At 42.3% G+C, this 25973-nt stretch overlaps 1 protein-coding gene across 1 annotated transcript in view; it reads right to left on the reverse strand.

The window, feature by feature from the left end:
- The window catches only part of LOC124787607 (juvenile hormone esterase-like), a 91052-nt gene that overhangs the window by 21082 nt on the left and 43997 nt on the right, over window positions 1-25973 (reverse strand). Inside the window, exons 3-4 of the mRNA XM_047254358.1 lie at window positions 13045-13189; window positions 8415-8600 (exon numbers count right to left, since the gene is read on the reverse strand). Coding sequence (XP_047110314.1) covers window positions 8415-8600; window positions 13045-13189 — 331 coding nt within the window. The remainder of the gene's footprint in view (window positions 1-8414; window positions 8601-13044; window positions 13190-25973) is intronic.

Consider the following 25973-nt stretch of genomic DNA (forward strand, 5'->3'; position numbering starts at 1 on the left):
CCGATGAGATTGCATTCCTGAAACTTTCGTTGTTATCTGGGCGCCTTCACACTCTTCTACGGTGATCATAAGAAAAAACCTCCTCTTTTTGGTAAAGAGACCATCACGACGTTAATCTAAGTTCAGTCCCAGGTGTTCCTTGTCAACTTCCTTTGCGTTCCACAATGCTGGGGAATGGTGGCGGTAGTGGTGGAGTTGGTGGGGGTGAGAGTACGGTTTTTGCTATTATTCGGAATGGACGCACACAGGCCAAAGTACCGTCTGGCGGTGGCTGCGTACTGTATGGAGGGACACAGTCCTTTACAGAAGTTGTCATACTCCATATACATCACACACTGATCATCTTTCGGAAGCCCTGTTTGTACAACAGCAATTTATTTAGTAATTATCAGCACTGGAAGGTTCTTGAAACATCTTACGTCCGTATATCCCGATGTATTGAATGTTTGTATAAATAACTACACCCTCCGTTCAGGAGGTCAGTTCTGCTGTGGCTGTTCATTGATGTCAGCAATTTATACGCTTTCAGTGCCAATGAGTCTGACTGTCAAGTTATCTAGACGGAAGTAGCATGCCTAGATGAACTAAAGTTAACTATTGGTTGTTTCCGCCGGCCCTGTGAGAGTTTAACTATAATTCAGAGGAAGTCTACGCTCAGTGGTGCGGAAAAAACCAGATCATTCATTATCAGTTGGAGGTGACTTTAGCCCGCCCAGTATGTTTTGTACATGGTCCGTCCGGTTAGCCGTGCGGTCTAACTCACTGCTTTCCGGGCGAGAAGGCTTGCCGCTCCCCGCCACGAATCCGCCTGGCGGATTAGTGTGGAGGTCCGGAGTGCTGGCTAGCCTGTGGATGGTTCTTAAGGCGGTTTTCCATCTGCCTCAGTGAATGCGGGCTGGTTCCCCTTATTCCGCCTCAGTTACACTATGTCGTCGGCGATTGCTGCGCAAACACTGTCTCCACGTACGCGTATAGCATAATTACCCTACCACGCAAACATTTGGGGTTATACTCGTCAAGTGTGAGACGTTCCTGGGGAGGGGAGAGAGGCGATGGATCCCGTGGGGGCCGAACCGCACAATAACCCTGGGTTCGTTATGGGACAGCGGTTGGATGAGCGGAGTGCTGCAGCCTGTTGTGGGTTTGTGAACCACTGAGGGCTACGGCGGGGAAGAAGCTTCTCCGTCGTTTCTAGGCCCCCAGTTCAATGCAGTACAAGACAATGCAATGATATGCACATGGATTCCTTGCAGGTGGAACGGACAGACAGATTTGTGAAGTATTATTTGAACACTTTTTCCGAAAACTGTCTTGAGCAGCTAGTTCGACAGCCCACATGCAATGGAAATATTGTAGACTTTCTATCTACAAGCAGGCCTGACCTAATTGACGGCGTCAGTACTGAGACAGGGATTAGTGACCATGATGACATCATAGCGACTTAGGTTACTAAAGTTAATAAATCAATCAAGAATGCTAGGAATGTATTTCCGCTAGAAATAGCAGATAGACAGTTGTTAGCATCCTACTTAGACAATGATTGGATATCATATAGATCCAGGATGATGGATGTAGAGGACTTAAGGGCAACGTTTAAACTGGCTATAAATCGCACCACTGATCAATACGTGCAGAATAAATGGATTAGGGATGGAAAAGACCCTACGTGGTTTAATAACAAAATTTGTAGAACACCGATGAAGCAGTGTGTTGTTCAAAAAACAAAGTGTAGATGTTGGTAAGGAACAGTAAGTAGTCGTGCGTCTGTAAGCAAAACATACAGCTTGCTCTGTCTAACCACAGCGGAAATCTTGAAGAGAACCTGAGAAAATTCTGGTCCTACGTAAAGTCGCTAAATGGGTCGAAGGCCTTTATCCAGCCGGTCGTCATCAAGTTAGTGTGGCAATACAAGATATTAAATGATAATCTGAAATGTTATATTTTGCATTTAAGAAATCATTCACACAGGAAAATCGTACAAACATACCGTCGTTTGACCGCCTCACAAACTCCAGAATGGAGGACATAGTAATAGGCACCCCTGGCACTGAGAAGCACCAGGAAGGAAACAAATAGGTCGCCAGGTCCGGATGGAGTAACAGTTCGGTGTTACAGTTAGAACGCTGTAGCATTGTCCCTTACTCAATTGGGATTTACCGCAAGTCTCTCGCACAGCTCGAGAACCGAAGGGACAAGAAAAAAAACGCAGGTGACTCCCATATATTTGAAGGGTAAGTGAACGGATCCACATAATTACAGATCAATATCCTTGACGTCAGTTTTTATTGAACATATTCTGAGTGCGAATATCATGAAGTTCCTAGAGACGGAAAACCTTCTGTACATAAATAAGAGCGCGTTTAAAAACCGCCGTTCTTGCGAAAATCAGCTTCCCTTTTCTCGTGTGACATACTGCGAACCAAGGATCAAAGGCAACAAGGAGATTCCATAGCCTTAGATTTCTGAAAACAGTTTGACACGAAGACTTCTTAAGTAATTGGCTCCAGTACGTAGTCCTCGACGGCGGGTATCCAACTGAGACAAAGGTATAGTCAGTTATGCCACTGCGAAATGTGATAGAACCTCCCTTATCCTCTATACAAACTTACGTAAATATTATGACGGAGAGGGTGAGCAGCAATCTGCTGCTGTTTGCTGATGATACTGTGGTATATTGGAAGGTGTAGTTGTTGAGTGTCTGTAGAAGAATACAAGACCACTGACAAAATTTCTAGTTTGTGTGATGAATGACAGCTTGCTCTAAATGTAGAAGAATTTAGGCTAATGCAGATGAGTAGGAGAAACAATCCCTTAATGTTCGAGTACAGCATGAGTAGTGTATTGCCCATAGGGAAGGCGAATGGTCCACGTTGGTTTATTGGGAGAGTTTTATGAAAGTGTAGCTCCTCTTGAAGGAGACTGCGTACAGAACGTTAGTGTACCCATTTCTTGACTGTTCACCGAGTGTTTTGGAACCCAACCAAGTCGACTAAAAGGAAGACATCGAGACAAGTGGCGCAGTGGTTAGCACAAAGGACTCGCATTTGGGAGGTCGACGGTTCAAATCGGCGTCCGACCAGCCAGATTTATGTCTTCCATGATTAACCTAAATGGCTCCAGGCCAGTGCCTGTATGGTTCCTTTGAAAGGGCACTGCTGATTCCCTTCCCCAGCCTTCAAACAATCCGAGCTTGTGCTACGTCTCTAAGGACCTCGATGTCGACGGGAACTAAAATGGGGATCACTGGAGGGATGACGACGTCCTATTCACGAGGCACCATTGAGAATACTTAGAGGAACGTCATTTGCGAGTGACTGCCGAATGAGTCTACTATCGCCAACGTAAATTTCAAGTTAGGACCATGTTCGTATTGAGGCGTACAGACGGTCCATTTGTGAGTAGAACAGGAAAGGAAAAGGGTAGTAGTGGTAGGAGGTACCCCCGCCTTGTACTGTACGATGGCTTGTGGAGCAAGAACACTACTGGCCATTAAAATTACACCAAGAAGATGACGTGTTACAGACGCGAAATTTAACCGACAGGAAGAAGATGCTGTGATATGCAAATGATTAGTTTTTCAGAGCATTCACACAAGGTTGGCGCCGGTGGCGACACCTACAACGTGATGACATGAGGAAAGTTTCCAAACGATTTCTCATACACAAACAGCAGTTGACCGGCGTTGCCTTGTGAAACGTTTTTGTGATGCCTAGTGTATGGAGGAGAAATGCGTACCATCTCGTTTCCGACTTTGATGAAGGTCGGATTGTAGCCTATCGCGATTGCGGTTTATCGTACCGCGACACTGCTGCTCGCGTTGGTCGACATGCAATGACTGTTAGCAGCATATGGAATCAGTGGGTTCAGGAGGGTAATACGGAACGCCATGCTGGATCCCAACGCCCTCGTATCACTAGCAGTCGAGATGACATTCATCTTATCCGCATGGCTGTAACGGATCGTGCAGCCACGTCTCGATCCCTGAGTCAACACATGGGGACGTTTGCAAGACAACAACCATATGCACGAACAGTTCGATGACGTTTGCAGCACCATGGACTAACAGCTCGGAGACCATGGCTGCGGTTACCCTTGACGCTGCATCACAGACAGGAGCGCCTGTGGTGGTGTACTCAACGACGAACTTGGGTGCACGAATGGCAAAACGTCATTTTTTCGGATGAATCCAGGTTCTGTTTACAGCATCATTATGGTTGCATCCGTGTTTGGCGACATCGCGGTGAACGCACATTGGAAGCGTGTATTCGTCATTGCCACAATGGCGTATCACTCGGCGTGATGCTATGGGGTGCTATTGGTTACACCTCTCGGTCACCTCTTGTTCGCATTGACGGCACTTTGAACAGTGGACGTTACATGTCAGATGTGTTACGACCCGTGGCTCTACCCTTCATTCGATCCCTGCGAAACCATACATTTCAGCAGGATAATGCACGACCGCATGTTGCAGGTCCTGTACGGGCCTTTCTGGATACAGAAAATGTTCGACTGCTACCCTGGCCTGCACATTCTCCAAATCTCTCACCAACTGAAAACGTCTGGTCAATGGTGGCCGAGTAACTGGCTCGTCACAATACGTCAGTCACTACTGCTGATGAACTGTGTTATCGCGTTGAAGCTGCATGGGGAGCTGTACCTGTACACGCCATGCAAGCTCTGACTCAGTTCCCAGAAGTATCAAGTCCGCTATTACGGCCAGAGGTGGTTGTTCTGGGTACTGATTTCTCAGGATCTATGCACCCAAATTGCGTGAAAATGTAATCACATGTCAGTTCAAGTAAAATATATTTGTCCAATGAATACTCGTTTATCATCTGCATTTCTTTTTGGTGCACTAATTTTAATGGCCAGTAGTGTGTATAGCTGTAGATAAGTGTCTTTTGTTAGTGCTTGTTTGTGGTAGACAATTAGCAGAAGTACCCCATTCTAAGCTACTTTTGTTTTTGATATCATTTTATTGTAACTGCGGTTCTGTAGCAGTAATTAATTTTTTGTATGAGTTTATCGGTGTGGTGTCTGTTCTTTCGGTTATTTCTGAAAGAACAGACAGCACACATATACATATATTCGCCTTGACGGCAAATAAATATACCTTCAGTGCTCATGCACTCTTTGTTCGATCTCTTGCGGAAATTAGGCGTTGGTGCGAGCAGTGATGATAATGGACAGGGGGTACTGCGTCTGTAGTACGCGGCATACGAGAATTTGGATACAAGGGGAAGCACGTTCGAATAGGCGAAGTTGTTAAGGTGACCGCTCACTATAAGCGAATAATCCGAGTTCGGGTCCCGGTACGGCACATTGGATTTATTTCATTGGATTTATTTCAATGCCCGCTTCCAGCTAATATTCGGAATTTCTACTTTGTCAATTTTTTTTGTATGATGTGCTGCGGAACCAACTCTCTTTGCGTATGTCTTGAATTTGAGAGACAGTTTTAATATTAAATAGGATAAATACAATTTAAATATAGTGGAGTGTGACGTGGACTCAGTTTGTGGGGGAACCAGGTCAAGGCCGCCAAGACTCACACGACAAACGATTGAGCCTCTCTCCAACCCGTCAGCAACATACGTCGAGCCTCATCCCAACTGCCCGTTCTCAAAGAGCTTTGACGTCTCCTGAAACCTTCGGCTAGCCTCCCTCTCTGTCTAGCCATTCCTGCATTCGACCTCACATCGTCTTTGAACTTAACGACACCGCCTGACAAATTACGACGGCTGCTCAAAAAGTAAGGTCCGTTCTGTCGTGAAACGAAAAGGGCAAAGAAATTTGCAACAGTTAGCTGCACTTTCCAGCGACTTCTCTACATAATCGTTGTACCAACTTTCCAATAACCCCATCAAAGAACGCCGCCTGTGCTTTACACCAATTTTCTTTTCTGGTCTCTAGCTCGTTGTCTGTGCCAAATTGTTTTCTTCATAGCCAGAAGTTCATACGAGCAGAGATGTAAATCGGAAGGGACACATCCGGGCGGTATGGTGGGTGATCAAACACTATTCATCGAAAACGCTACAGTAGCGTCTTCATTACCCTGCAGTGTGCGGCCGAGAATTGTCATGAAGAAGGAAATGCATGAGGGGTTGCATGAAACCAGGCACCCAAATTTTGCGGGAGCCACTATTTTGTAGGCATATTTACGCGGTCACTGCGCACTCAGAACTAAAAAGAGCGACATGACTTGGTCGACAGGCTTGCTAGAGGCTTTGTCAAACACATGAGTGCTAAGCTTCGTCGGTTTTTCACTGTAGTTTCCACTCCCCCCGTCCGATAGGACCTTACTTTCAGAATAGCCTTCGCAATTATCTCCGTAGGCATGTTGTAACACCGAAAATGCAGGATGCATGGCACCTGCTACCAATATATAAATTTTTTTGAACTGTATTTAAATATTTGTAATGTAAATGCTTTCTTTTATTAAGTAAGGACATTGATTCACTGTATGTGTACATTTAGGTATAAGTCTGTTGACGTTTCATTGTATTTATCTGTGTTTCACTGTGAAAGTTATAAGCTCTGGGGAAAAGCCAAAGGAGTTGTTATTTGCATCGACTAGCAACGATAACAGCAATGCTTGTGCGTTGTAAAATCTTTGGGTAGGGAGTTGTTGCGCAGAGCGCGCGGAGAGAGGGAGAGACAGGTTCCAGCGCTTGTAGTGTGCGGAAGTGTAGTGTTAACACTTTCGCAGTAGAGAGTACGATTTTCGGCCGCATTATGTACGCACGCCGGCCATATGTCTAGAGCAGGAGTACGGACAGTGGACGGACAGAAGAGGCTGTATTAATTACGATTGCCCGTTCCTATAATTAGCCGTGGCTCCACAGTGTGCTACCGCCTTCAACAACAGCAGCAGTTCCAGCAACACAGTTTCGTCGTCGGCTACGAGTTTCGTCGTATGCAAAGCACTGAAGTAACACTGTTCATTGGTAGAAAGTATTAACGGCTAACCCAGCAGCACAACTGAATGCGATTTGATTGATAAGATTTGTTTAGATAATAATCAGTTGAACTCAGGGCGATTGTGTCCTCATTGTCCCCAGACATTGTTACCAAGCAGGATCCTTGTTCCTTTTCTTCCTAATATGCTAACTGAGTGTCATGAGAAACAAATTGTATAGTCACAGTCAGTTTATTAATGAATAATTTCTCTCTTAAGAATTTTTGCCTCAGTCTACTTTCAATTAACTGCTGAACAACAGAGGTTTCAGTATATGACTAAAGTAAAACTATTTCATTTTTCAAGTTTGAGAATCAATCACTGGAAAAAATCCAAATCTAAAGCAATGCACAAATTAAGAGTGCGAAAGTTTTATTTATTTTACATATAGCTTGGAGCACATGGCTGTTTGGTTTGGTATGTATTCTAGTATTTAATTCTGTTCAAGTCAGTAAAAAAGGGCCAGTTGTTCAGACAATAATATGAAATCCAATTTGCAACATAAGTGACGGCAAAAGTAAAAAGTGCTTGCTTTTTTTCCTAAATTTCTTTGATGACATCATGTGACTGAAAGTCATTGTTCACGTCACGAAGTTCAGTACTAACACACACTTTAATTGCATATTTTCAAATCATTACTCGATTGCCCTTTTTCAATATTTAATGCCAAACATAACGTAAGAGTGACTTCTCAGTTTTCTTTATCATTAGAAACTCACTTAAAATTAGTGTGAAAGAAAAAGAAAAATCGTGGCAACCTTTAGTTGCCACGTCAGTGTTTAATAATACATGTTTTTCTTTTCCATAATCTTGTACAGGATTTTGGATTTAAATTGCCCTAGTGGGCTGACCACCGATATTTACTTCCTTTTCGTTCATTAGTGTAACTTTTGGATTCATGATCAGTGGTACCCCTTTCTGTTCAGTGTTGTTCGTGAATGAATGCACAAAATAACTTTCATTTTCCAAATTATACCCCTGTTCGGTTCAATTACTTTTACTTTTAGTAGACTTTCGAGGTTGTGCACTTTCCTCCTATTTATCGGTATCATTTCCTTAGGGAAGATAGCCTTATACAATTAGAAAAAAATCCATTAGGCATACATGCGATCCACGGTCATATTTTATATCGCAAGCAGGATAAGCCGATTAGTAAGAGGGAGGTTACAATGTGTTGAGTACCATCACAAGTTCGATTGTATGAACGACACGGATTAGGTCTACTGATAAGGGGGAACAGTTTCCATAAGTGTCCCTTCACAGGAGTTACTTCAGAACAGACACTTGGAGTGACAGTTCATTGCAGTTCCAAGAGACTGGGTTGCGCACAAATGATAAATATGGATGCGTCTGTACCCGTATCACTGTGAATATTGAACAGAATCTTAAAATTACAGTTGTAAACACACATTTGGCAATAGCCTCTCGATGTTCAACACAAATCGCTCATTCTTACCTTCCGCCTTAGGAGACAGCATGAGGTAATGCACCCTGGCGGCTCCTGCACTGTTCCCAAATATGGTCACGCTGTTGGGATCGCCGCCAAACGATTCAATGTTTTCTTTGACCCATTTTAGGGCCGCCACCTGATCCTTCAATCCGAAGTTCCCTGGAGCAGCTTCATCTTCAGTACTGAGGAAACCTTTACAAATAAAGCATTTCAGAAATGTTTACATCACTTCAGGTACAGTATAGACCTACATCATATCTCAAAATACAGCAGTCAAATAACCATGTATTTGTAGATGTCCCGCCGTCCTATATTCTTCGCGAAGTCTGCGAGTGCCAAATTCGTTATTTTTTCGAACAGTTTGTTAACTGTTACTACAAAACTAGCAGAAGGCGATAATACAATACAGTAACATGTTCCTGCCTCTGTTGAGTTGACACGCGCTACGGGCTTTTTATATTCATGATAAGAACTACCAACTACAGCACATCTTAATGTAATTTTCAGTTGCTAATCTGCCCGATGTTACAAAATGCTCTTCCTTTTTATTCACTGTGAAATTTCCCACAAATACGGGTAAAGAATTACTTTACTTTATATCAGACATAATGTCCATTTCTTAAACCTATAATAAAATCTTAGTTGATGGGGAACACAGCTGGAAAACGTAATCAAGAAAACATATTGCTAATTCTTGATTTACGGTCATAAGGCCGTGGGCCAAGGCATAATTTTCTGCTTAACGTTTCCTCTTCGACTGCGGGAGACTTTATCAGAGGCTTTAATGTCTCAAAAAGCTACTACAGACTCAAAAATGAGCTCAGCAAACCCAGCTGTATGTATCCATGCAGCGGTCGGTATCTGACGTACCAGCAACACAAGTAGTGGGTTTCAATTTAATGTTTCCTCCCTTATTCTTAGTAGAATTGTAATCAAAAAGTGGAAGAAATTGCGAGGAGTCGGTTGACCTTGTCGCCATTTTGTGTATGCTGTTAGTTGTATTGTGCAATAACATCTACGCTCCCAGATCGCAGATACTACGGTATATAACTTCTAAGTATCTATCCAGAATAACGGATCCACGGCTATATTTATTTGATTTACAGATCAAGAGAAGTGAGAACGCTATCTGTGACTTAATGAGAGGGAAGAAGTTCAAATAATTATGTTTATTCAATTGCAAGTTACATATGCTAAATCTTAGTGGGGTAACACCATAACCTTCAAAGTCTCCATTTAGCGCAGTGCGACAAACAGTCGCCATTGGCAAAAGGTTCCTCGTATGTTAAAAAATATATCGGTTCAACCACTTGTTTATAGTGTAAAACACTAATATTGACGCGTTTCGGAAGTCAAGCTGCCATCATCAGAATAATAAAAAGTAAAAGAACCTGTTTTAACTCGCTAATATAGAACATGCACCAGGCACAATAAAATTGATAATAAACTTAAAACATCGTGGCTACTTCCCTTGCTGCAGTCGTGTCTTCCACATAGTCGTCAAAATATAAAAAACTCTAAAATCGTGTCGCCTGTGGTGTTCAACATCAAACCACATGGCTCTCTCCTCTATCGTCGTAAACCGCCCGTGCGTCTTCGTTGATACCACACACCAGGTAGCCAAACACGACACAGAAACGCAAGTGAGCTCAGGCGCAAGTAAACAAGGAAGTCACAGAGATGTCCATACAAACAGATAACGTATACATGTTCCAAGGACCTCATGAAATGATAGTATCCTGCCAATTGCTAAAAATGTAGTTACTAAAGGAAACCAGTGAAATGTTTGAAAAAGTTATTTGTATCACCAGTTAGCTGTTCATTCAGTGTGTTCTGATTATCCACGCTATGTACAGTAATTTCCAGCTGTTCTAGTAGATCCAACTTTTTGCCTTTGTCCTGTCTATGTAAAATAATGAGATCCTGATCTATTCCCAACTTGGGGTGTCCCGTTTCCCAAATATACGTGGCTACAGCTGACTTTTCGAAATTATTAAGCCGGAAAGCATCGCTACGTTCTTTGTAACGTACTTTAAAGGACCTACCAGTTTGGCCTACATAGCTTGCCTTGCACGTGTTACACTGAATTTTATAGACCGCCAGCTGTCTCGTATTTATCGCTTTCCTGCTGTAAATTATTTCTTAGTTTAAACCGCAGCGTATTATTGGTCTGAAAAGAGGTATTAACTTTAAAAGGTTTGAAAATGTTAGCCACTTTTTGCGAAATATCACCGAAGTATGGTATTGTGACTCTCGTAATATTATTTGCGATATTCTTCCTTGCATTCGCGCGCTGTTTCTGTCGTATTAATTTATTAACAACGTTTTGGTGATATCCGTTAGCTCTAGCTAGTTGTTTCACGATGTTCAGCTCAGTCATTCTGTGTTCTTCAATCATAGAGACTCTAGAGGATCTATCAAAGATCTAAAAGCAGAAAGTTTCTGGATATTAAGATGGCAGGAATTATATTGTATCAACACATCAGTTGTGGTTGGTTTCCTAAATATGTTAAAAACATGCCTACCATTTTGTTTCCTAATACTTAGGTCGAGAAATTGCAATTCACCATTTTTCTCTTCTTCCACAGTGAATTAAATTTTACCGTGTAACTTTTTACATTGACTCTCCAGTTTTAGTAGGAAATGTGGGGGTGAGTACTTACAGGGTGACAATTACTGAACTGCATGAAAGAAACGTAAATTAGTTATAAACCACGGCGTGCACACACTTTATTCAACGTTTAAACGTCACTATAGATATTCGGATTAAGGTTACGACATTTTTGATATGTCTTCCATCATTGGCGATGATGTGGCGCAGCCGAATAACGAAATTCTATATACCCGCTGAAATATCGGAACATCGACGCTGTTTTTAGCTCAACAGTGGTTTTGGGGCTATTGCTGTACACCTTGTTAATATAGCCCTAGAAAAAGAGTCGAATGTGTTCAGATCCAGAGAATATGGCAGCCAATCGAGGCCCATGCCAGTGGCCTCTGGTTACACCAGAGCGAGAATGCAGTCCCCAAAGTGCTCCTCCAGGATATCATACACTCTCCTACTTTGATGGCGTCGAGCTCAGTCTTGCATGAACCACATCTTGTTGAAATCGGGTTTACTTTGGATAATGGAGATGAAATCAACTTCCAAAACCTTCATGTACCGTTCGGTACTCACCGTGACGTCGAGGAATATCGCACCAATTATTTTGTGACTGGAGATTGCACACCACACAGTCACAAGTTGAGAGTAATTATATTTCTCGATCATGAAATGTGGATTTTCAATCGCCACAATGCGCCAGTTTTCCTTATTGACGAACCCATGAAAGTGGGCTTAGACGATAGACCAAACCATACATGCGCATATTAATTCCAATCATGCCCTGCGGCCAACTGTGCAGTTTCAACGACCTAACGCAAATGGTTCAGAAATTATGGCGATTTTATTTCATACAGTTCAATAATTGTCCCCCTGTACGGCATGACACACAAACACTACTCATTCTCAACGATATGTGTACACATGTGCTGTATGTGTCATGTAAATTATTCGTAAACATTATCCAAATCATAACTTTCAATGTATAAACTGTGCGCTACCAAGTACTCTGTGGAGGCTTCAACCCGCTTCGCGAACACACGCCCCCCAAAACAGGCATCGGACTATGAGGAAAGTAGAGCTTAGCTGATTGTAGGGCAGTATAGTTTACATCAAATGGCAGCGCCACCGTACACTGTACAATGCGAAAGTAAAAGCATGCGGTATGAACACTGCATTTGCTTCATCCACTCTTCAAGTCAACGCTCAATACAGTTAAGATCTCGCGACATTTAATTTCCATCATACCTCTATTTTCAGTCATACCATACAAAATGTAATTCTAACTCTAGTCTCAATCTTACAAAACGACGTTTAAAACTGTCTGTACTTTGGGCACGTAACGAAATATACTACTTACTTCAGACTCGCGCTCGTTTCTTCATGAAACAATTGCTCTCCATAGCTCAATCATTTGGATCTCTGGGTACACGGGCATTTATCTTCATATTAAAACAACAATTAATTCAATCTTTTACTATACCTACGACCTACCTGTTTCCTCGCGCCTACGTACGTGATAGGTTTAGGATTTTTCTTAACAGCCCACCGCACACGATTGAACGTTCTGCCAAAGCACTACCGCGCATTGAAGAAATCACTAGATAACTAATTAGTTAAAAACAACCTATGCAAGTACCCAGCGAAGAATTCGGTTGTTACCAAACTAATCTTATTCCTACCTTTCACACAAATTTCGGTTACCATAACAACTACGACTTGAATGATGCTTTCTCTTTGGTCAGTGGACATCAAATATGTTATTTATGTATCTCAGTACATACACTCCGATCGTTTCGTTCTGTCGAACATCCTTTGAACAAATCTCATGTTTTCTTCATACAATATGACCACGCCCACAGCTGAGGATATTTTTACAATTTACTCTGGTAGACATCACAAAAAAATTAATGTGTACTTTTAAACAAGAACACATTAAATCGCTTTATCAGGTCAAACGCCCACATGAAGACTTGTGACTGAGTACTGCTACTTCGGTCATTTGGTATTCCATTTTTCTTTGAGTTTACTTACCCAGAGGGCCGAGGCGGTAGTTGATAGTAACGAGGACCACGTCGTGGTCCATTAGGTAGTTGGGCTCATACCATACGGCGGAACCGGCGAACCAGCCACCTCCGTGGATCCAGAACATCACAGGTAGTGGCTGCTCTGGATTCAGCTGTGGAAGTAAAACGTTAGCATCTGTAATATCATTAATTTGCCGAAAGATTCCAAAAAACTTCAGGTAACACCCAACAGACTTTGCGCAAATAATATGACATTTATAATAGACGAACGTATTCAGGTTTGAAAAGCAAGTGTCCTCTTCGCGATACGGAAATCTAGTTCTTCTAACCTCTCTTCCCGGTTAGGGGGGCTATTTGTATTTGTAAGGCCGACATGTAAGAGATCCTTCACTTAGAACTTTAAGATTGTCCGAAATAAGTATTAATGTTTCTGTTGACAAAAGTAATATGTACTCTATAGCAACAGTCCAGGAATACACTCTTTGATATTCCGCCTATGCAGGGGTAAAAAAAGAGAGCGATTGATTATATACAACTCGTACTGACAAGGGAACCTCCCAATCGCACCCCCCTCAGATTTAGTTATAAGTTTGCATAGTGGATAGGCCTTGAAAAACGGAACACAGATCAATCGAGAAAACAGGAAGAATTTGTGTAGAACTATGAAAAAAATAAGCAAAATATACAAACTGAGTAGTCCATGCGCAAGAAAGGCATCAAGGACTAAGGAGTGCCGTGGTCCCGTGGTTAGCGTGAGCTGCTCCGAAACGATAGGTCCTTGGTTCAAGTCTTCCCTCGAGCGAAAAGTTTACTTTTTTTATCTTCGCAAAGTTATCATCTGTCCGTTCGTTCATTGACGTCTCTATTCACTGTATTAAGTTTAGTGTCTGTGTTTTGCGACCGCACCGCAAAACCGTGCGATTAGTAGACGAAAGGACGTGCCTCTCCAATGGGAACAGAAAACATTTGATCGCAAGGTCATAGGTCAACCGATTCCTGTACAGGAAAACACGTCTGACATATTCTATACGACACTGGTGACGGCATGTGCGTCACATGACAGCAATATGTTGTTGACCCACCTAACTTGTACACTTGGCGAATGGGTAAAAAGATTCTTGTACCTTGCCCGATTTAGGTTTTCTTCTGGATGTGATAATCACTCCCAAAAAAAGTGATGAAAACATAACGGACGGACAGATAATAATTGTCTGAAAATAAAAAATCAAACTTTTCACTCGAGGGAAGACTTGAACCAGGGACCTCTCCTTCCGCAGCCGCTCACGCTAACCACGGGACCACGGCGCTCCTAGGCTCAGAAGCTCCTTGATGTTGCATATCTTGCGCATGGACTACTCAGTTTGTATATTTTGCTTATATTTTTTAATAGTTCCACACTACTTCTTCCTGTTTTCTCCATTGATCTGTGTTCCGTTTTTCAAGGCCTGTCCACTGTGCCGACTTATAACTAAATCTGAGGGGGGTGCGATGAGGAGGTTCCCTTGTGAGTAGCTTTGAGGATAAAAGAAATTTGTGGCGTAACTTGACTAAAAGAAATGATCGGTTGGTAGGACACATTCTGAGACATAACCAATTTAGTACTGGAGAGAAGCGTGTAGAGGCTGGAGGGGTTGAAACCTGTAGAGGGAGAACAAGACATAAATACAGTAAGCAGGTTCAAAAGGATGTAAGATGCAATTGTAAATCGGGGATGAAGATGCTTGCACATGATAAATTAGCGTGGAGAGTTGCAACAAACCAGCCTTCCCATTGAAACTCACAACAACAATAACAGTTCGATTTATTTTATTTATTTATATAACCGCATCTGATTATGGCTGCCAGGCCCACTCTTACACTGAACCTGGGTTTCTCACATATAGTATCTGTTTCATATCATAGTTACCTTATAAATATCAATTTTACTGTAAGTGACGATGTGAGTAAATAATACTAACTATGAACTATTAAAGTTAATAGTGGCAGTACTTGGTACTATTGCTGTTGCTGCTACTAATAGTCTTAATAGTAATAGTAATAATAAGAATAATGGCAATAATGAAAATAATGATTGTGGCAGATATAAAAAGACTTTGTGGGTGAACAAAACAGATGTTGGAAATGAAATTTAAGGAGACTGGACAAGCTTAGAATACTGGGAAATGAGGAAGATCTGCTTGGAAAGAAGGATGTACAAGGGTAATGAGCGCGTACAGGGACAATGGCGAACATTATTGTTGTTTTAATAGATATTTTATTAACTATTACACAGATCGCTAACAGTTCTCTCCAGAGTCTGGTTCCTGCTACTGAAAAGGGCTTTCAGAAAATGGGCGAACGATGCAGTGCGACAGAAACGATTTTGCTCTGATGGGAATGGGTGTTTCCGCCATCATTGTTTACACAAGAGGTTTAAGCTCGACCACAGATATGGGGGACAGTGTACGTTGATAAGACAATGGAGAAGCCAGAGGGTGTGGAAATCTCTGCTCTTGTCTGCACGCAGCCAGGACAGCTGTGCATATGACGGTGAAATATGATCAAAGAATCGAACATCACAAATATAACGAACACAGCCATTCTCAACAGTTCCAGGTGCCTTGAGCTTTCCTTTGAAATGACTTGCAGGATAACTTGCTGTAGTCAATAATTGGAAGTGTGAGTGATTGTTGTTGTTGATGTTGTTGTGGTCTTCAGTCCAGAGACTGGTTTGATGCAGCTCTCCATGCTATTCTATCCTGTGCAAGCCGCTTCATCTCCCAATACCTACTGCAGCCTACGTCCTTCTGAATCTGCTTAGTGTATTCATCTCTTGGTCTCCCTCTACGATTTTTACCCTCCACGCTGCCCTCCAGTACTAAATTGGTTATCCCTTGATGCCTCAGAACATGTCCTACCAACCGATTCCTTCTTGTCAAGTTGTGCCACAAACTCCTCTTCTCCCCAATTCTATTCAATACCTCCTCATTAGTTATGTGATCTACCCATCTAATCTTCAGCATTCTTCTGTAGCACCACATTTCGAAAGCTTCTATTCTCTTCTTGTCTAAACTATTTATCGTCCATGTTTCACTTCCATACATGGCTACACTCCATACAAATACTTTCAGAAACGACTTCCTGACACTTAAATCAATATTCGATGTTAACAAATTTCTCTTCTTCAGAAACGCTTTCCTTGCCATTTCCAGTCTACATTTTTTATCCTCTCTACTTCGACTATCATTAGTTATTTTGTTCCCGAAATAGCACAACTCCTTTACTACTTTGTCTCCTTTCCTAATCTAATTTCCGCAGCATCGCCCGACTTAATTCGACTACATTCCATTATCCTCGTTTTGCTTTTGATGATGTTCGTCTTATACCCTCCTTGAAAGACACTGTCCATTCCGTTCAACTGCTCTTCTAAGTCCTTTGCTGTCTCTGACAGAATTACAATGTCATCAGCGAACCTCAAAATTTTTATTTCTTCTCCATGGATTTTAATGCCAATTCCGAACGTTTCTTTCGTTTCCTTTACTGCTTGCTCAATATACAGATTGAATAGCATCGGGGAGAGGCTACAACCCTGTCTCACTCCCTTCCCAACCACTGCTTCCCTTTCATGTCCCTCGACTCTTATAACTGCCATCTGCTTTCTGTACAAATTGTAAATAGCCTTTCGCTCCATGTGTTTTGCCCCTGCCACCTTCAGAATTTGAAAGAGAGTATTCCAGTCAACATTGTCAAAACCTTTCTCTAAGTCTACAAATGCTAGAAACGTAGGTTTGCATTTCCTTAACCTTTCTTCTAAGATTAGTCGTAAGGTCAGTATTGCCTCACGTGTTCCAATGTTTCTACGGAATCCAAACTGATCTTCCCCGAGGTCGGCTTCTACCAGTTTTTCCATTCGTCTGTAATGAATTCGTGTTAGTATTTTGCAGCTGTGACTTATTAAACTGATAGTTCGGTAATTTTCACATCTGTCAACACCTGCTTTCTTTGGGATTGGAATTATTATATTCTTCTTGAAGTATGAGGGTATTTCGCCTGTCTCATACATTTTGCTCACCAGAAACTAGAGTTTTCTTAGACCTGGCTCTCCCAAGGCTGTCAGTAGTTCTAATGGAATGTTGTCTACTCCTGGGGCCTTCAGTGCTCTGTCAAACTCTTCACGCAGTATCATATCTCCCATTTCATCTTCATCTACCTCCTCTTCCATTTCCATAATATTGTCCTCAGGAACATCGCCCATGTATAGACCCTCTAGATACTCCTTCCACCTTTCTGCTTTCCCTTCTTTGCTTAGAACGGGGTTTCCATCTGAGCTCTTGATATTCATTTCTCCAAAGGTCTCTTTAATTTTCCTGTAGGCAGTATCTGTCTTAATCCTCATGAGATAAATCTCTACATCCTTACATTTGTCTTCTAGCCATCCCTGCTTAGCCATTTTGCACTTCCTGTCGATCTTATTTTTGAGACGTTTGTATTCCTTTTTGCCTGCATTTTTGTATTTTCCCCTTTCATCAGTTAAATTCAGTGTCTCTTCTGTTACCCAAGGATTTCTACTAGCCCTCGTCTTTTTACCTACTTTGCTGCCTTCACTGCTTCATCTCTCAAAGCTACCCATTCTTCTTCTACTGTATTTCTTTCCCCCATTCTTGTCAGTTGTTCTCTTATGCTCTCCCTGAAACTCTGTACAACCTCTGGTTTAGTCAGTTTATCCAGGTCCTATCTCCTTAAATTCCCACCTTTTTGCAGTTTCTTCAGTAATAATCTACAGTTCATAACCAACAGATTGTGGTCAGAATCCGCATCTGCCCCTGGAAATGTCTTACAATTTAAAACCCTGTTCCTAAATCTCTGTCTTACCATTATATAATCTATCTGAAACCTTTTAGTATCTCCAGGCTTCTTCCATGTATACAATCTTCTTTTATGATTCTTGAACCAAATGTTAGCTATGATTAAGTTATGCTCTGTGCAAAATTCTACCAGGCGGCTTCCTCTTCCATTTCTTAGCCCCAATCCATATTCACCTACTACGTTTCCTTCTCTTCCTTTTCCTACTGTCGAATTCCAGTCACCCATGGCTATTAAATTTTCATCTCCCTTCACTACCTGAATAATTTCTTTTATCTCATCATACATTTCATCAACTTCATCATCTGCAGAGCTAGTTGGCATATAAACTTGTACTACTGTAGTAGGCGTGGGCTTCGTGTCTATCTTGGCCACAATAATGTGTTCACTATGCTGTATGTTGTAGCTTACCCGCACTCCTATTTTACCTCCGGAATATTTTACCCAAGAGAACGCCATCATCATTTAATCATACAGTAAAGCAGCATGTCCTCGGGAAAAATTACGCTGTAGTTTCTCCTTGCTTTCAGCCGTTCGTAGTACCAAAACAGCAAGGCCGTTTTGGTTAGTGTTACAGTGCCAGATCAGTCAATCATCCAGATTGTTGCCCCTGCAACTACTGAAAAGGCTGCTGCCCCTCTTCAGGAACCACACGTTTGCCTGGTCTCTCAACAGATACCCCTTCGTTGTGGTTGCACCTACGGTACGGCTATTTGTACCGTTGAGGCACGCAAGCCTCCCCACCAACGGAAGGCGGAAGGTCCATGGTTCATTGGGGGGGGGGGGGGGGGGTGTAAGTGATTGTACAAGTTTAGAAAGCTCTTCCTTCTTGACCTGAAAAATAAACTTGTAAGTGATTAAGTGATTATACAAATTAATTTTTCAGGTCAAGAAGGAAGAGATTTTTATATTTCTGTAGGCAATGTGCAAAAAGGCATCAGCTGTTACGTGCTCAGACCAATTACCAATTTAGATTTTCATCTGTTATTACTCCCAGTCTCTTTGCTGAAGGAGAGAGGTATGTGTTTTCCATTTAGGGTTACAGTTGGTAGGGATTCCCGATATTTCGGGCTAATCATCGTAGAATAACTAACCAGACAGCTTGGGTCTTGGATGGGTCGAACTGTAGCCCTATATTCCCTGCCCATTTTAATAGTGCTCAGAGATCGGTACTGAGATTTTCGTTAGCTGTTTTTAGGTTTATTGGCTTTGCACTTAGATACAGTCAGAGATCATCAGCGTGCATGTGTGACAACTAGAGGTCATCAGCGTACATATGGTATAAGGCAGTATAGGACCAATCCTGGGGTTTTCCTGATACTACCTGCCTCCATTGTGGCTTTATAGTGGCGGACACGACGCATTGCTGGCGAAACGTCAGGCACGAGCGAAATTATTGCACTGCACATGGTAAGAAATTTAGGCTGCTAAGTTTGGCAAGAAAAATGTCGGAGTCGACAGCGTCAAAATTTTAGTTCGTACCAATTGTTCAAAGCGGCACCACCAATTTGAATCTAGTGATCACAATGGCACATTAAATTTTTCTATAGTCAGAAATATAGTACACATATTTTGCTCAATCAGACAAGCATCTAGGGTTCTACAACGTGTTCGATTTCAGTTTCCGGAGGTGTTTGGTACACCAGCAACCTCATGTGACCCCAATGGAAAATATCCATCATGCACCCATCACAGAAGATTGTAGTTTATGTTTTTATGTACTGCCACTTACACCGATTCTGACTCACGCGCTTTATTTCCGACGGTTGGTCTCTTATCTCAAAACATATTAGCAGCCTTCATCGTCCGCATCAGTTTGATCCCGAAGTTTTGGCACTATCTCGTGTGGAAATTAATAACACATACTCGAATCCGATGTTAATGTTTACAAGTCATTTTAACTATAGCATATACACTATTTTTCTCATTAGTTATGTTTCTATGTGCTGTCCAGCTGTGGTCAGTGAGTTATTGCACCTAAGACATTTGCGATTTGGTTTTTTGTGATACTATTATTGGTATCACATTTAGGGCTATCTAAAAAAAGTCCAGAGTTAATTTTTGTTTTTCTTCTTTGTATTTTGTGTATACTGTAATTGTACTAGCGCATGTTTCCGTCATGTGCATCGGCACACTAGACAGTTGAATATCTCGTTAGGGGTTGTTGGTAGTGTGTTAGTCTCTAAATGCTTCGGTTAATTAACTTTTACGTGAAATTATATGGTATAATGCAGTGGAAAATGAACAGGGGCTGAGATTAGTCTGTGTGTATAGAAAGTGAATTGACCAAAAATGGCTAATTGCTGCGTTGAGCGCTGCTAACAGGCCTGTGGCTCCTGGAAACTTCTGTATCACGGAGCCGTATAATGTGCAACATATGATCGGTTTCCCCCCTACTGGAGAGCTCTAGGTTAGCCTATCTCTGAACGGAAGGTGATGGTGTGAACTGGACGGACAGTTGTATCCTTAACCATTCTGGCAACAGGTTCGAAGGGCTGTCCACTGTTAGTGAAACATCAGAGCTCCAATGGGGTGCCTCATCCGCAGTGACAGAGACCGATTTGCAAGCCTGGAAAATTACTGAGTGTGAATGTGTTGGTCACTGGAAACCCCAAAGTGTCGTATCACATATCAGTAAAGACCGACCCGAGAAAGTATGCCCAGTACAGTGCGTCTCCGTGGAAGAATATTATACAGCTCTATAGAGATGGTCGTATCAGCATTGTGAGTGAGCTGAGAAGGCGTGCACGAATGTATATGCTAACACTCAACGACCAGATAGACAGGCAGTAATAGAGACCGCGCCTAGGGTCCCCTCAATGGTGTGTATTAGATTAATATAAAAATGAATTTGGGAATTACGATTCGCTTAAGATTTATTGATCTGCAGAATGTATACAATACGATAACGAAGTTGTAGTTAGCAACTCAAAATTTTGGTGTCGACCACAGTTACGTCCAGACAATGACACTTGTATGAGGCTTGTTACAGTATGGTAACAGTAGGTAAAAAAATTCCCGAGAATTGTAACTAAGGGTCTAAGACCGCGACGTTGTTGAAAGTATACCTAGAAGAAGTTTTGAAAAATGGGAGGGGAAATGTCGTGGAACAGGAATATAGTAATACAACAAGTACGGTAAACATCACGCATCGCTGATGACAGGTCCTGATAGCGCAGACAAAGACGACTCAAGTTACATGTTCAGGAAACGACAAGAAGAATTCTCAAAATGGGGACTAAAAATAAATAGATAAAGATGGAATACACGGTAACCGGTAAACATGGAAGAAACGACTTGGATGTACGATTCTGCAAAATAAAATTGTGTGCATAATTAAAAACTTCGGCGTCGTTCTTACAAAAATGAAAGAACACGCACCTAAAAATGAACGAGGAAAAAGGAATGGCCAGCTGAACTCCTTGCTATGGAGAAACAAAATTACGAGTACAAACAAAACAAAGGTCTTGTTGTACAAGTTAGTCATAGTCGATATCATTAAATAAAGCGTTGAATCCGGTAGGTGTTAAAAAAGGAGAAAAATCTGTTGATGTGCCTTGAGATGAATTTTTGGCGAATTATGCATTTGAAGCGAGCGGTCGCATAACAATTTCGGCTACCCGTGCACTCTTAGGTACAGACCCAACATCAGAAATGGTGCAAATGGCTCCAAGCGGTATGGGACTTAACATCTGATGTCATCAGTCCCCTAGACTTAGTACTACTTAAACCTAACTAACCTAAGGACATCACACACATCCATGCCCGAGGCAAGATTCGAACCTGCGACCATAGCGGTCGCGCCGTTCCGGACTGAAGCGCCTAGAACCGCTCGGACACAGTGGCCGGCGACCCCAACTTCGATACGTAATCGTCCATGTGTCATTAACCTCCAGTCGGATAGTTACTTTAGATTCACGTACATTTGATCAAAATTCGACGGCCTACAATCGGCGGATAAATACGATATCGTAGTGCCTGTGTTTGTAAGAAGCATGATGCAGTGTTCTTTCGGACACGCGTGCACTTTCAAAGTAGCTGACACTGCGGCGGCTGCAGTCGATATTAAATACAAGAATTGTATTTGCAGTTGCGAAATATGGGCAACATCCGATTGTCGCACAGAATGACAGCATCGGAAATTTCAGCCCGGCTGGACACGAACCGGGATTTCCCGCTTGTCGCGAGCGACAACCTTAACAGTTCGGTTATCGGAGACGATTCACGACCAGACCTGATTTAGGAGTCCGTTTGCGTGCAGTTATGGATCGACTGTTAAGTCTCGCTCCTGATTGCATCGGCAAGGAAGATGCAGCACTTACTACTTATGCGACAGCTCTGGTAGCGTTGCGTCAAAACATTAAATTTTTCTAGTTAGTCAATCGACCAAAACTGCGTGTGTGTAGGGTCCAGGATCAAGTTACTCATTCGGGTATTCATGTTACTGACTTCAGACAGCTAAAAGTGAGCATGGAAAACACCAGCTTAATCCATGTGTTTATTACCCAACTTCAAGATTGCAGATACACGTGTTGAGTGCTCTGCGTTTAGATGATATGGTGGGGGCGAGTGAAGAGGGCACTTCGGCTATTATTGAGTTAGCACAACTTAGTGGGTCTTGAAGGGGAGGGAGCCGAAAATAGACCCGTCGCCGAATCTTTCACCAACTGTCCATTTGCTTCATGGAATAGCCAAACTTTCCGTTGAACAGGTTGCGCGGGTTGAGTTTATCTTAAGGCTAACTGCGTGATTTGAGTATCATCCCGATGTCTGGGGTACCTCACGTGCTATTCTCCAGATATTGTATAAGTCGTGGGTTGTTGAGCAGATCATTTTCAGAACTTTTCAGGGAAGTGGTAGTTCCCCGACTTGAGAAAACGGATTATCCAGCTGAAATTATCCTCCCGCATTTAAAGTGAACTTGAGCGCAAACATTACTGGAGCGTGCAGTCCCCTAGTGAAACCCTGACAAAACTTATGGAGGAGATTTTCGGGACGGTTTCTGCGTTATAGCTACGGGTCACAGAGGGTGAAGTCGACAAGAACATATTAGAAGGCATGAACTAAGATGATCGTTTACGAGTGATCTTTTCACGGAACACCCGTATCTTTATGGACTTAGATGCCTTCGTTGCATCCATCAAAGGCATGTGGCTTGCTGATGATCAACGTGCGGGTTTAGAACGCCGGACGGTATCTGTGATCACCATTCCGAGAGAGTCTAAGCCGGAAGTTTCTTTCTAGTGTGGCCTTGGGCGATATTTTAGGCGCGAGTGTCCAGTAAAGTATGGACCACGGCGAAACAGTGGACGCCATCAGAAACAGGCAGTAGGGTATACCCCTGCGCCGCCCAGCCCGTGAGCTCACATTAGGGTGATAACAGGTCAGATATTTCACTAGATTTGTGCAGAGCCTAATCAGGAACCCGTGTGCGCCTTGTTTGATTCCCGCCGTCTCCGTACTGGATTACAATTGTCTTCTCGAGTTTAGAGCAATTTGCAAAATGCCCTTAAATCAGAGATGTTAGGCTGTCAATGAACAGATGTTGCCTCAGTTAGGTGAAATGTACAGGAAGCTTAGCATTCACGATTTCTCATGGCCTGTTAATTTGTGTGGCAATCTTCTTTTGGGGTTTTACTTCATACAGTGGACTAGTTTGGTTCTTGATTAGACTGATAGAGTTTTATTTTGTAAATTGCGCCCGCCCTAGTGAGAGGCTAGTGTTACGTTCTTGTAAAGGTTTTCTGGGTGCATAGTATTCAGCTCAGCACTTGGATTTGAAGGTTAGTCACCTAAGACTGGTGGAAACTGGTCAACTTTTAGGGATTGTTTGTCATTTTCCTGATTCTCTTACTAGTAAATTAGGGGTTACCAACAAAATTAATAAGATCCTCCAAAGGATGAGATGCTGGTGCGGCAAACTTAGTATAGGCTTTCGTTTCCCAGGAAGAAGAGTTTTCACGGATTAGTGAATGGCTTGCTCCGTGATGGGATGATTAGATCTTCAACCAACTCATGTGGGTGCCCCATATTTCTAGTGCCTAAGGGGCTAGGGAGAGACTGCCGACTGGCCTTGGGCTATAGCGAGTTAAATCAAAAAGTTGTTCTGGAATTCTTTCATTTTCCCGACCTCCATAATAGTGTTACGTGGTTTCGTGTGTGTGTGTGTGTGTGTGTGTGTGTGTGTGTGTGTGTGTGCGTTTTCCTTTACTGCGCTTGACCTCCACCAATTCCATTGGCCGAAGATTCTAAACACGTTACCGCCTATTGTACAAACTGGAATCTGTATTAGTGGAATGGGGTTCCTTAGACGCTGTCAGCCGGAGCTGCAGTCACACATCTTAGATACTCTGCTGGGTGATCTGAAGCTTAAGTCTCGCTTAAATTACTTGGATATGTTCTTTAATTTCACACTTGTTGAGCACCTTCAGCATATGGATGAAGTCATGCTTTATCTTATAGAAGCTGGGGTCACCGTTATGCTATCTGAAATCACATTGGCTAGGACACAGATTTCTTTCTGGGACACCTATTCTCAGAAGACGGTACGATCGACCAAGAGGGGATACGGGATTTTCGATTATTTCCTCTCGTAAGAATAAGAAATGGTTGCCCAGGTCTACTGGAATTGCCAGTTTTTATCGTAAATTCACGCACAACTTCGCCCAGTTGGCAGCTCCTCTTAATAACTTGCATAGAAAGGGTGAGGAAATTTAACTGTGATGAAAGTCATCAGGCCTCCTTTCAAGCCATTAAAACGGATCTCAGTAACCCTGCTATGCTGGCAATTCCCAATTTTGAGCTTTCATTCACTGCTTAAACCGATGTCTCTAATTCTGGTGTTGCAACCATCCTCTTGCGAGAGTATCACTGTGAACGCCACCCAGTCGCTTACTCATCGAAGAGACTATCCCCAACGGAGTTTAAGAACTTCATGTACGAGTTGGACGCTCTAACAATTATTTTCAAGTAGGAAAAGTACAAATTTTATCTTGAGCACGGGGAGTTTATGTCACTGAACGGTAACCAAGACCGGAGCTGGGTCTTAGCAAGAGCGGAACCGATACAGAGTTACTAATTCAAATTCAGAAACAGACTCTAAACGAGACGTGTTGTGCGTAACGGTGTGACTTAGCGTTAAAATTTGTACAGCATACGTTTCTGGAACAGTCAACATATTGCTGTCTCCTACATATATTCCACATAAAGACCATGAAGGTACAATTAGACTTCAAGATCGTATGAACGAACAGGAAAGATGGGGAGTCAGGAAGTACGCCCCTCCCCCTACTTCCCCCAACCCTCCCACGTTACACAACACAACGTGCCTTGCGATTTACAGACGTAGAGTCATCTACTATTTATCGACTTTAATTCTGTTTTCACCACTCTTAAAGTTGTGTATATTATTCCACTTACACATGTCGACTACGCTCAACATCCTCGATAATAACTTTTACATATCCTCGTATTCTTCGCCTTCCTCTTCGAGTTTTATACTCCATTGTTCCTCTTATTTCGAGTTAGAATTTGCTCAGTGCAACCGTCGATAACATATAATTTCCTCTGTTTGGTTTTCTCTACAAAGAAACAGCGTAAAATTGTGTATCTTCTATAGTATTATTTTATTTAGATTTATTATCAAACATAATGATGACCTTGTAAGCTGAAAAGGAACTGCAGAACGTCAAAACTTCTGCGCTGTTCATTTATAAATGTAAATTTGTTCTGGCAAGTAGTGACGGATGAATGAAGCAGCATGATCTGTTGGGTATCTTCCCTCTTCTTCCGCACTGACTCTGCGAATTGACAGCTGACCGAATTTCACTCACCCAGCAACACGACCATTACCTGTACATTCCTTCAGGAAACTTCATTCAGTATTTTTTTTACTGAAACTGTGTCTGTTAAATACCACCTATGTTCTCAGCTCAAGATTATAACAGATTATCGCGCTAAAGAAGGGGCAGTAACACATGTGTCTATTCATTAATTGCCCCATCATATATTGCAATAGGAGACAGAAAGTCATATTTTAATGTCGGGATTCAGTCACTACGGACAGACTGGCTAGAAAATAAACCCAAAGGAAAC

Source organism: Schistocerca piceifrons, chromosome 3 (genome assembly GCF_021461385.2).
Source record: "Schistocerca piceifrons isolate TAMUIC-IGC-003096 chromosome 3, iqSchPice1.1, whole genome shotgun sequence".
Lineage (NCBI taxonomy): Eukaryota > Metazoa > Arthropoda > Insecta > Orthoptera > Acrididae > Schistocerca > Schistocerca piceifrons.